The sequence below is a fragment of the Lathyrus oleraceus genome, chromosome 7 (genome assembly GCF_024323335.1).
Source record: "Lathyrus oleraceus cultivar Zhongwan6 chromosome 7, CAAS_Psat_ZW6_1.0, whole genome shotgun sequence".
Lineage (NCBI taxonomy): Eukaryota > Viridiplantae > Streptophyta > Magnoliopsida > Fabales > Fabaceae > Lathyrus > Lathyrus oleraceus.
The window spans coordinates 461,247,319-461,259,544 of NC_066585.1; the positions used below are offsets into that span (position 1 = coordinate 461,247,319).

General features: G+C 39.6%; 2 protein-coding genes across 2 annotated transcripts; both read right to left on the reverse strand.

Moving 5' to 3' along the window:
* Nucleotides 1-4,390: 4,390 nt before the first annotated feature.
* Nucleotides 4,391-6,196, reverse strand: LOC127106961 (pentatricopeptide repeat-containing protein At5g59600). The gene has a single exon (NM_001427117.1). The coding sequence runs from the start codon at nt 6,121-6,123 to the stop codon at nt 4,468-4,470; it is 1,656 nt and encodes a 551-aa protein (NP_001414046.1). The 5' UTR covers nt 6,124-6,196; the 3' UTR covers nt 4,391-4,467.
* Nucleotides 6,197-7,230: 1,034 nt separating this feature from the next.
* On the reverse strand, nt 7,231-12,024 carry LOC127108190 (protein TOC75, chloroplastic). Its single transcript, NM_001427116.1, has 7 exons — nt 10,777-12,024; nt 10,218-10,439; nt 10,015-10,122; nt 9,702-9,893; nt 9,355-9,603; nt 8,033-8,287; nt 7,231-7,915 (listed from the first exon to the last, which is right to left on the reverse strand). The coding sequence occupies exons 1-7, from the start codon at nt 11,938-11,940 to the stop codon at nt 7,676-7,678; spliced, it is 2,430 nt and encodes an 809-aa protein (NP_001414045.1). The 5' UTR covers nt 11,941-12,024; the 3' UTR covers nt 7,231-7,675.
* Nucleotides 12,025-12,226: the final 202 nt, after the last annotated feature.

Below are 12,226 nucleotides of genomic sequence, written 5' to 3' on the forward strand. Positions count from 1 at the left end.
AGCTTTTGAGACTTCAAAGCTCGACCAAGACCAGTTACATGTGTAACTCTCAAAATATGTGATCTCCCTCCTAGAACTCAAGTACTTTCCTCATCTTATCATGGTAACTTTTTTGATGACTCTGCGACGCTTTCATTATTTCTTGGATCATCTTTATCTTTTCAGTCGTCTAGTGAACAATCTTAGGTCCGAGCACAACACTCTCTCCCGACTCATACCAATACAAATAAGTTCCACACCTTCTACCGTACAACGCCTCATATGGTCCATTCTGATACTAGAATAGGAACTGTTGTTGTAGGTAAACTCAATCAACGATAAGTAGTTATCCTAAGTACCTCCTTGTTCTAGCACACAAGCCCTCAACAAGTCCTCCAAAGACTGGATAGTCCTCTCTATTTGATCGCCCGTCTACGTAAGATAAGAAGAACTTAACTTCAGCGTAGTAACCAAGGTAGCCTACAGACTCTCCCAAAACCTCGATGTAAATCTTAGATCTCTATCTGACATAGTACTTGAAGGATTACCATTTAGCTTCACAGTCTTATCAATATACAATTCGTCCAGCTTCTACAAAGAATAATTGATCCTCATCGGTACAAAATGAGTTGATTTGGTCAATTTATCCACAATAACCCAAATTGAATCGCATCCCTTTGAAGTCTTCGATAAATATGTTACAAAATCCATGAAAATACTATCCCATTTCCACTATGGAATATTCAATGGTTGCATCAGACCCAACGGCTTCTGATGTTCGATCTTTGACTTCTGACAGGTCAAACAAGCATACACAAATTTGGAATCCTCTTTCTTCATTCTTGGCCACCAAAACATCTTCTTCAAATCTTGATACATATTCGTAGAATCAATATGAATACTCAATCCACTTATGTGACCCTCCTCAAGAATACTCCTATTAAATTCAGGTACACCAGAAACACAAACTCTATCTTTGAACATCATCACAAACTCTATCTGTGACCCTCCTCAAGAATACTCCCAATTTCATATTGTTAGGAGTTTCTCCACCCACTAACTCATATCTTTGAATTACTCAATCATTTGACTCTCGAGCCATAAGAATCGACATGTGTACAAACGTCTTACTCATCGCATCATCTACAACATTAGCTTTACCTGGATGGTAACTCAAATTAAAATCATAACCCTTCAAAAGTTCAAGCCATCTCCCCTGCCTCATATTCGACTCTTCTCATCAAATAAATATTTCAAACACTTGTGATCACTAAACACTTCGAATTTGGAGCCAAATAGGTAGTTCCTCCAAATCTTCCACATGAATACCAATTTTGTTAACTCGAGATCATGCGTAGGGTAATTCCTTTCATGAAATCTCAACTGTCTCTAAGCATAAGCCATAACCTGACCATTTTGCATCAGCACACCTCCCAGACCCATATTTGAAGCATCACAATATACAACAAAGGACTCATTTGGATTCGTCGAAATCAAAATTGGAGCAGACATCAACTTTTTCTTAAGTTATTGGAAACTCTTTTCACAATGCATATCTCAACCTAGGTTTGACCTTTTCGAGTCAACTGAATCAACGACAATGCTAAATTTGAAAAACCTTTAATGAAATCCATGTAGTAACTAGTCAATCCAAGACAAACTTCTAATCTCATTGGAAGACTTCAGAGTCTCCCATTGTAACACGACATCTATCTTCGATAGATCCATAACTATACCACCACTAGAATCATATGACCAAGGAAACTCATTTTCTTTAACCATAACTCGCATTTGGAAAAACTTTGCGTACAAATGATTCTCTTTCAATGCCTACAATACAATTCTCAAATCACCCATAGCTTCATACTATCGTCCCTCTTCTTTCACTAATAACACTGACACATCCCACAAAGAAACACTTAGTTGAACAAACTTCTTCTCAAGCAAATCTTTTAGTTGCTTCTTCAATTCCCCAACTCTGATACCATTTGTAACACCTCAAACTGCTTTCAGGATTACCGACTAACCCCACAAACCAACACGGGTCTTTTCAGCATATTTTGTCCTCACTCACACGCTTCCCGAGAAACTTTCCAGGAGGTCGCCCATCCAAATACTACTCCAAGTCAAGCACGCTTAACTATGGAGTTCTTATCTGTTAGGCTACCGAAAAGAAGATGCATCTTATTTTCGGTAGCCTAACCAATAAGAACTCCATAGTTAAGCGTGCTTGACTTGGAGTAGTATTTTGGGATGGGTGACCTTCTAGGAAGTTTTCCAGAAAGCGTGCGAGTGAGGACAAAACATGCTGAAAAGGCCCGTGTTGGTTTGTGGGGTTAGTCAATAATCCTGAAAGCAGTTTGGGGTGTTACAATTGGTATTAGAGCCATATCTCTCCCAGTACAATGTGGTTCGGGGACGAACCAAGCGGAAGCTGGTGGGCATGTAACACCCGAGGTCGGAGAGGCCAAAGAGTAGTTACGTGTAACATCTGAGGGCGATAGGAGTGGTTGTCGATGCATGAGGTATGACAATGAGACACTCCTAGCAGCTTCTAGGGGAAAAACTGAATTCACATCGGAATGAGAGGGATCTTGAGGCTATGCAGGTATAGGACTGCATGGTTGAATGAAGGATTATAAGAATTAATTGGTACTACCTATACCAACAAGATGCATCTTCTTTTCGGTAGCCTAACCAATAAGAACTCCATAGTTAAGCGTGCTTGACTTAGAATAGTATTGGGATGGGTGACCTTCTGGGAAGTTTCCCGGAAAGCGTGCGAGTGAGGACAAAACATGCTGAAAAGACCCGTGTTAGTTTGTGGGATTAGTCGATAATCCTGAAAGTTGACTTAGAATAGTATTGGGATGGGTGACCTTCTGGGAAGTTTCCCGGAAAGCGTGCGAGTGAGGACAAAACATGCTGAAAAGGCCCGTGTTAGTTTGTGGGATTAGTCGATAATCCTGAAAGCAGTCTGGGATGTTATAGTCGGCAGGAGAAGACAAAATTCTCCAAACCCTCACCTTGATATTCAAGCACGAGGGCTAGGGGAAAATGCTCTGAGTCAAAATGTATCGTTTGGATGCTCAATCACACTTCAAGATAATTCTCCGAACCATGGAACTTTCCTACACCCAGATGTAGGAGATTCATGACTCCCTTATATATAAGGAACGGTGTTATTTCAGGTAACAAGTTTTAAACATAATTTGAATACTCTTTACTCTTTCGCATACTAACTTAAGCGTCACAGTGTTAACGTTGCAGGTACACCCTCGCTTCGTCGCACCGGAAGCTATACTCCGCCACAGATTTTATGTCACACTTTATTTCTGGCTCCTAAACGGAATAGACCATATGGGTGTTGCGTGACAGGGTCTCCTCTACCTCCCCTCTTTTTTTAATCCTTGAATTATCCCAATAACATTTTTTGTCCATGATCTTTTCCATCAAGATGGTTGGCTTCTGGACCAGGGACTTGTTGAAGCGTCTGACCTTGAAATCGTTCTGGAATGCTCCGACAAATATCTCCTAGCTTGGGTTTGCAACATTGATTGTCATTTCATTAAACTTGGCCAAATACTCATGCAAGGATTCGCAATAGCACTAGAGAACATTGAACAAACTCATCTTGGAAACTTTTATATGCGTGATGGCCGAAAAATGGTGGATCATCTTTCTCGCCAAATCTTGGTAGCTTGACATCGAGAACTTGGGGAGGCTCATGTACTACCAGAAAGGGACCTTATTCAACGTCTCAGACATCGACTTGGGCTTCAACGAGTCAGTTATCCCAATGATAGTCATATTGGTGTTGATGGTGATTATGTCGCTCTTGCCGTCAAATGATACCAGGGACGGTGGTTTGAAATTGTCGAGGACTTGAGCGTCCCATCTTTATGCAACGAGTGGTTGAGGGTCCATGGGCTCTTCCTGCTCGATCAACGCTAGTTGTGTTTTTTACTGTTCCAGTTCACAGACAGTGTCCTACAACGTTTCATTTTGGCGACACAATTCTTTCATAACGGCTAGCATCTCCGCTATGGTAGCTTGATTATCGTTGCTACTATTGGTGACAACCCTCGCCATTGTGAGATGTGATCAGATTGTTGTTGCAAATTGTTTAGGTGACCTATACCAATTTTATCGGAGTCTACCATGAACGCCAAATATACTAGAGAAGTACACCATTATAACTTATCAATAATAGTTAGTAAAGGTTTAGTCTTATTCTTAGTGAAATTGTGTTTATCTCTTTCCTTTGAAGATCATCTCCTTACATAATAGCTTCAACACTATCCACACTCAAATAAATATCTAATATGTATTCTAAATCAATTCATTGGCTCCTTTAATAAATATTTAATATATATTGAATTTTTCTTAAGTGAATTGTACTATTACAATCCTCTTGGCTTTTTCTATTGAACGAATTTGCAAAGGAACCTCCAACATAAACAATCACTCACCTACCAATAATAGTTATTATACATTGTTATCTATCCAACTCAATCCTTGAAGTTTTCTTAGTTTTCCCTTCTTTATCCTTTTCTTGATCCGCTCAACCCTTCCCCATTTTCCAGCATCGGCATACAAGCTGGACAACAGAAGACGGTTCCCAGCACTGTCAGGTTCTAACTCCAACAAATGCTTGGCAGCCACTTCTGCAAGCTCCACATGCCCATGATTTTTACAAGCAGCCAATAGTGCACCCCAAACAAACAAATCAGGTTCAACCGGCATTGTCTTGATTATGCCATAAGCTTCCTCGAGTTTCCCTGCTCGACCAAATAGATCCACCATGCTCGCATAATGCTCCAATCGTGGCTCAATGCAGTATTTCTCTTGCATTATCTTGAACAGCCTCTGCCCAAGGTCAATATCTCCAACATGACTACATGCGGTAAGAGCTGCCGTAAAAGTTAAATGATCTAGTTTGGTTACCCCTTCCATCTCCATCCGATTGAAGAGCTCAATAGCTTCTTCGCAATACCCATGATTCGCATAACCGAAAATCATAGAGTTCATAGTCACAGTGTTCTTTTCCGGTATCTTATAAAACAGTGTCCTAGCTTCAGAAATGAACCCACATTTTGCATACATATCAACCAAAGCACTCCTTACATATACATCTTCCTCCACACCAATCACCAAAGCATAGCTATGAATCTCCTTCCCAAACCTCACTCTTGCTGCAGTAGCGCAAGCTGGAAGAAGCGCACTGATAGTAGCCGAAGTTGGACAGAACCCATGATGCAACATTTGCTTAAACATATCAAAAGCTTCCTCATTTAGAAAGTTCTGTACAAAACCAGATATAACAGAAGTCCAGGACACCACATCATGCTCAACGCCATCTTCAATCATCAACCTGAAAATATAAGATACCATTGCTCTGTCACATTTCTGAGCAAACCCAGATATCAATGCATTCCAAGTCACGACATTCGGATTTACACCCGTCAATTTCATATTTTCAACCAAACCCAGTGCCTCATTTGGAAGCCCTTGTTGAGCATACCCAGAAACAACAGCATTCAGAGACACCAAATCCTTCCTATCCATTCCATCAAACACCTTACGTGCATCTTCAACTTTAGCACACTTGGAATACATAACAATCAACGCACTCGAAACAAAAGCATCAATCTCAAACGAACACTTCAAGATCAAACCATGTATTTGCTCTCCGTAGATTCGGTAACCAATGTGGCCACAAGCTTTGAGAACACTAGGAATCACGAAGACGTTGTTGGGTTTCGAGCCATGGATAGTTTGCATCTCGGAGAACACGGAGAGAGCGTGATCATAAAAGCCGCAGCGAGCACACGTCCCGATGAGGGCGATCCAACGGCGAACATTTGTTGGGGGAATTTTGTCAAACAGTTTTCGCGCAAGGGAGAGTTGGCCACAGGATGCGTATAAGGCTACGAGATTGGATGCGACAAGGTTGAAACGCGCATAGCCGTTCGTGGTTAGGTGCGCGTGAAGCTTTTTTCCTTGCTGCAGTGCTCGATCATTAGCGTATATTTCGATGAGTTTAGCGTATGATTCTGGTTCTGATCCAAGAAATCGATGGTTGAGGATGGCATTTTTAGCGGGAATCCATACGAATGTTCTACTTCTTACAAGAACATGCATGGCAAGAATGAAACTACTGACAGTACTACCAGCGCCCAATTGTTTGTTCAAAATAAAAAGGGTGTTTACTAATTTATGTCTATTTTCTAAAGCATTTTCTAGGTTGTTTTTAACTTAAAATATACTTCTGTTTCTTTAAGTGTCACTTTTTTAGAAAAAAAATGTTTTTTTATAAATGTAAAAAATCAAAATAATATTTTTTGGATAAATATAAAAAAATCAAAAAAGAACATTTAAAAAAACGGAGGGAGTAACTGTTTATATCAAATTTTGGATAATTTGTGAATGAGGAAAAACTTTGGATAATTTGTGAATGGGGAAAAACTTTGGAAAAGTGCTGATTATAAATATTTTGCTGTTACTCAGATTCTTAGAATGTTTTTTATTAAATAAAGTTCATAAAGACTTCATTGTTATGCTTATGTTATAATCTGCATTCAATACTTGATAAGTTGGATAGGAGAATGAAACTATCACACAAATTAAGGTAACGTTTGAATCGGTGAAATAGTATGGAATGGAGTAGAATAGAATAAGTTTGTGTCCCATTGTTTGGATTGAAAAATATAGGATAGAGTGGAGGGAAACATTTGGACGGAATGAGAAAATAGTTTTATTCTATCTTAAAATATCCAAACAATGAACATGTAACTCGTTTTAATTCTCTATTTGTTAAGAATCTCCAAACATAGAGGAAGAAAATTTTAGCACTAATTTTCTTGCTCAATTGTGTTATGGCAAATATGTCAAGCTGAAAATTTGTTAGTCTATCCCATGGTTTGAAGAATTTTCTATTGGCTGATTAACCTTTCCAAACCAACGAAAAAATGGGAGATTCAGTTTTACAACTTGGTTTCAAACTGAATGCAATTACAAAATGGGATTTCATAAGTAACAATTAACACTATTTTTCAAATCAAAAGAACTCAACTGCAAATAAGCTCATATAACCTGTAATGACGGGTATAACAGTTTTCAACATAAGAATTTTGAAGTTAAAGTCCAGAAGATAAAGGTTTAGTTTGATTTATTTTTTAGAGAAGAAGGGATTACATATTTTGGGTGCAAAAGAGTTTCAAAATCTATTGAAAGCAATAAGAGATTGAGCCTAAATCGACATCGAAGCTAGTAAATCCTCAGTTACAAATGGTACCAGACGAAAAGTTCGAGTCACAAAAATTGGCAGAATTGTTCATCAACTAACAGATTTAATAGGTTAAGATCAAATCAATAAATGCCAGTACTCTCCAACAATCATTCATCACAAGGAAAAAAATTTGAAATACATTAGAAATCACTACATTTGCTCTCGTTCTCATGAATTGGACATTGATCATAAGCCGCAGAAATTATCAATAGTAGACAGCAGGATAATATGTAATCTTAATATTTTCATTTAACCCTACACCAATTTTTAGTAACCTAGAGAAAACCAAGGCCAGTACCGGCTTGATGTTCACTTAATCCAAATTCTGTAAGATTCAAGCACCTATGGCTGAAAGATTCCTTCGGCAGACGAAAAGAACAAAACAAACACTATGACTCGTGCACCTCAAAATCTTTCTCCAAAACGGAAAAATACTGCACCCGTTCCTGAATTATGGTCAACGGCATATTCTGCTCTTACTAAACCAAGCTTCATACCAGCACCATAAGAGGACCCCTGACCCATTCGCCTATAGACTACAGTCGGATTTCCCTTGACATCTTTTGAACTTCCTAGATCAGTGCCATGTTCTGCAAAGGCATACACGTGCGTACCTTTAATAGGTATACGTATCTCAGCTGCCAGCTGTAAGAAAAAAACAATAAATAAGATAGTTGTTTGCTGGATAATGTATAGATTTGGAGAATCAAAACAACTATCGTATCTCCATTGTCAATCATAGATGTACACAGCTATTCATACCTCGAGGATGTTTCTGGCTGCTCCAATCTCACCCATGTTGTAACCCCTAACAGAATAGGGACCCCCGAGAGTAAAAGCATCGTAACTTGGAAGGTCACCTACACAGCCGCCATAGTGGCCATGGAGGACAAGCACTGGAGGTGGTGATTTACCGGCACCTTCCTCCACAGACATCAATTGGAGAAACTTTGTCACAGTTAATTGGTGACGGTTAAAGAATGGGAAATTGCTGCCAACGCCAAGGCCTTGATCTACCTGCAGTTTGTATAAAGAGATAACAGTGTCAGCATAGAGCATAGCATAGAAAACTTCAAGATCATAATTATAAATTTATTAAACACCAATCTCTTGTATCCTCAAAGTTACAGTAATAGTGTTTGATTAGAGGGCTAAAGGTGAAGGGAAGGAAGGGGAATGAATGGAAGGGAGCAAAACCCTCCTCAACTTTCAATGCATCCACAATAAAAATTCACGATCAGGTGCAATTCTGGTCATTTGTTTCAAAACCTCACAAAAGATTAGAAGAACAAGACATTCATCATAAAGGACTGCTTGTAGGTTTAAAATATTGAAATTAGAAATCTTGTAATTTGAGTGGGCTTAGTGTTTAACTCATCCAAGCAAAACCAACTTATAAGCTCAGGATTGACCAAGCCTATAAGCCATATATTTAGTTAATGTGAGACACACACGCATGAATGGAAGGTAGCAAAACCCATCCTCAACTTTGGCTGCGAACATTCACTATAAAAATCCTCGATCAGGTGCAATTCTGGTCAGTTGTTTCAAAAGCTCACAAAAGATTAGAGGAATGAGTGAGACATTCATCATAGAGGACTGCTTGTAGGTTTAAACTATTGAAATTAGAAGTCTTGGAATTTGAGTGGGCTTAGGGTTTAACTCGTCCAAGCAAAACCAACTTATAAGCTCAGGACTGACCAAGCCTATAAGAAGCACTACTTTGTGTCGTATATTTAGTTAATGTGAGACACACGCGTACACATACACACACGGACTAGAGATTTGAAGTGCCAAATAATGAAGGTGGAATAACGAAGACAACTGGTTTATTTTAATATAAAATAGTTAGATATAACCTACAGGATTTTGAGAATATCTGGGAAAATGGTGTCTCCAAAAAAATTAGTTTTACACCCGGCTTGATGCATCCTTTTATTTTCTTCCCCCATTAAAGCCTATATTTAAATTCTAACCAAAAAGGAGGTGGTGGAAGCATCCAATAAAAACGGTTCTCTTATTTGAAACAAAATCAACTTTTTTGGACAAAATCAACAGCAATGATATAGGAGGATGATAGTCACCTGGAACATGTTCCTGCTTCCAACTATAGTTCCATTCACAAACCTTGTGTTATCCCGCGTAATATTAGCCTGCAAAAACGCCATCCTATCGATACCAGTACCACTAAGGGTGGTTGGAGGTCCATCTGCACTAATTGCTCCATTAGGTAATACTCTTTGACCGTTGGAACAGATATGATTGCTTTCATCACGTGTTATTATCTCTTCCATTACCAATCCATACGTGAATTTACTCTGACGAGAAAAATTCTGCTTGGAAAACAAGAATTGCAAGTTAAACAGAAAGCTACAAACAGACCAAAAAGCCAAGTCAAGAAAGACTAGTGTAAAATAACCAATAAAATCACCTCAGTGATATTAGCTTTTACACCAGCACGGTCAACCCATATTGAAGGCACTTCATCCACCCCCGGCCCTCCAGTGAATACTGGACTCAGCTTTCGGCTATTGAAGCAGCTTACACGGAGAGTTCGGTTCCGTGGATTATCTACACCATCCAAATATGGATGTGCATACTCCATTTTAAACGCAAGATCATCCTACAGCAGTACATAAAGTGCATTTAACCAAAGATCAATGCATGTGCATACATAGATGATAAACTAAAGAACTCTAATAAAATGGGGAGAAAAACTCAATGGACTAGTAGTATAAGGGTACCTGAGGATTCAAGAAGTTGCTAGTTGTCACTGAACCAGTAAGTGACCTATTCAATCCTTGCAGATTCCGATGTTCAAAAGTAATAGTCCCTCCCGGCTGCAGCGAAGCCTGTACGAACATTGAACAGAAAACAAACACATAAATTGAGCAAACAAAGATCACCGTTCAACAAACAAAATAGACTATCAATTCGTCGCAAATACCAAAGTCGGACGCCCTCCTCGCCCGGGAACAATACTCCACTCGGTACTAACTTCAGCTGATTTCTGCTCCAACTCTTTAAGCTTAATTTCAACTATTATGCTTCCCTCATTCATCTCATCAGGCCGTGGATTCACCTCAATGTTGGAAAACAAAGCCAGGGAATTTATGTTCCTCAAAGCTTGTTTCCCAGCTTCAATGTTAAAAGTATGACCCGGTAGAAGCTGTTGCCAATCCAACACAAACAAACATTCACCAACAAGTCACAAAACAATAACCATAGACACACAACATGAATCACATTTAACTCCAAACAAACATTCACCAACAAGTCACAAAAACAATAACCATAGCCACACAACACGAATCACATTTAACTCCAAACAATCATTCACCAACAAGTCACAAAAACAATAACCATAGCCACACAACACGAATCACATTTAACTCCAAACAAACATTCACCAACAAGTCACAAAACAATAACCATAGCCACACAACATGAATCACATTTAACTCGAAACAAACATTACTAACAAACACATTTACAAACATACACACCTGTTTTGGAAGTTCTCTTTGAACAACAGGACCTTCCGTGTTACCTTCAACAACATTACCAAGTTTATCCAAATACTGAATAGACAACTTAGTAATATCCCCTTCAACAACCTCACACACAACCTCGCGTGTATTAAGGTTACCAAAATTAACAACCTGAGCACAAGCATAACCTTCCTCATGATACCAACTCTGAACACGGTCCCTTATCTTCTGCAACAACCTAGCACTAACCCTACCTTGTTCAGCCAACATATCCTTAATCTCCTCATGAACCGAAGTAGGCAAAAGACAAGGCCTGGCAGAACTAATTCTCCTCTTATATTCCCTCTCTTGTCTCCTAAAAAATTCAATCTTCTCCTTTTCACTCATATCAGGGTCCATCTCAACCGGTTTGGATTGACCCATCAAACCAACATTGATGCATCTAAACCGGTCTGCTCTCTCCCACATACTCTCAGCAAACGAAATCGTCAACCCTAACGACCCGTCTGCATTGGTTTTGCCTTCCATGTCAACCTTCTCGAACATTCCACAGGTAGCTAAGCTTTCTAGCTCCTTCTGAAGCTGAGCTTTGGTGTATACTCCTCCAGGTTTAAGAGATACCATATCCAAGAACGAATCTTGCGTTTCAACTTTCGACTTCTTGTTCCTATCGAAGAAAAGGATATCTGAGATTTTGTATTTCTTAAACCCGCTAAGCCTCCCCAGTAAAACCGTGATGTCCGCCGGTAATTCATGCGAATCCCAATCTTCTGATTTTGGTTCGTCGGCGATGGCTCTGGCTGGGGATAGAATTCTCGACCAGAACGATCCTTCGTCACCGTTAAACCAGCCACCTCCACCGCCTCCGGAGGAAGATGAACCTCCGCCTCCTCCACCAGCACCGCCTCCAGCGGCGGCATTGAGTCCAGAAAAATTAGGGAAGGGGGAGTGGAGGGAGCCGGTGAGGAAGAAAGCGGAAGCGGCGGCGGAGGAAACAGCGACGGTGGTGGATATGGTTTTAAGAAGGGAGGAATTGAAGGAATCGTTGTTGTCGCCGGAAGAAGGAGAAAGGTGACATTTCAAGGAAGAAGTACGAGTGGTGATATGGTCGTTGCGGCGACGAGAGGGATGGGTTGTTAGGGTTGGAGTTAAGCGATTGGGAATAACGGAAGTACGCATTGTAGAGATTAGGTCGCTGTAGAGTGAAGAAAAAAAGGAAGAAGGATAAACCACACTGGGGTTTTGTTTTGTTTTGTTTTTATTTAATTTTTCTCCTATTTTGTTCTATGCTTTTGGCGTTTCATTTTTACCATTGTACTACAGTACAATAACATGCATTAATTACGAATTCCAATGCCGCCTCACACCCCAAAGATCCGAATCAATACTAATTGAATCTTCGGCAATAGGAATTTTGACGCATTCATGCTATTAAGATGTTACTAACCCTTTGATCTTGATAATA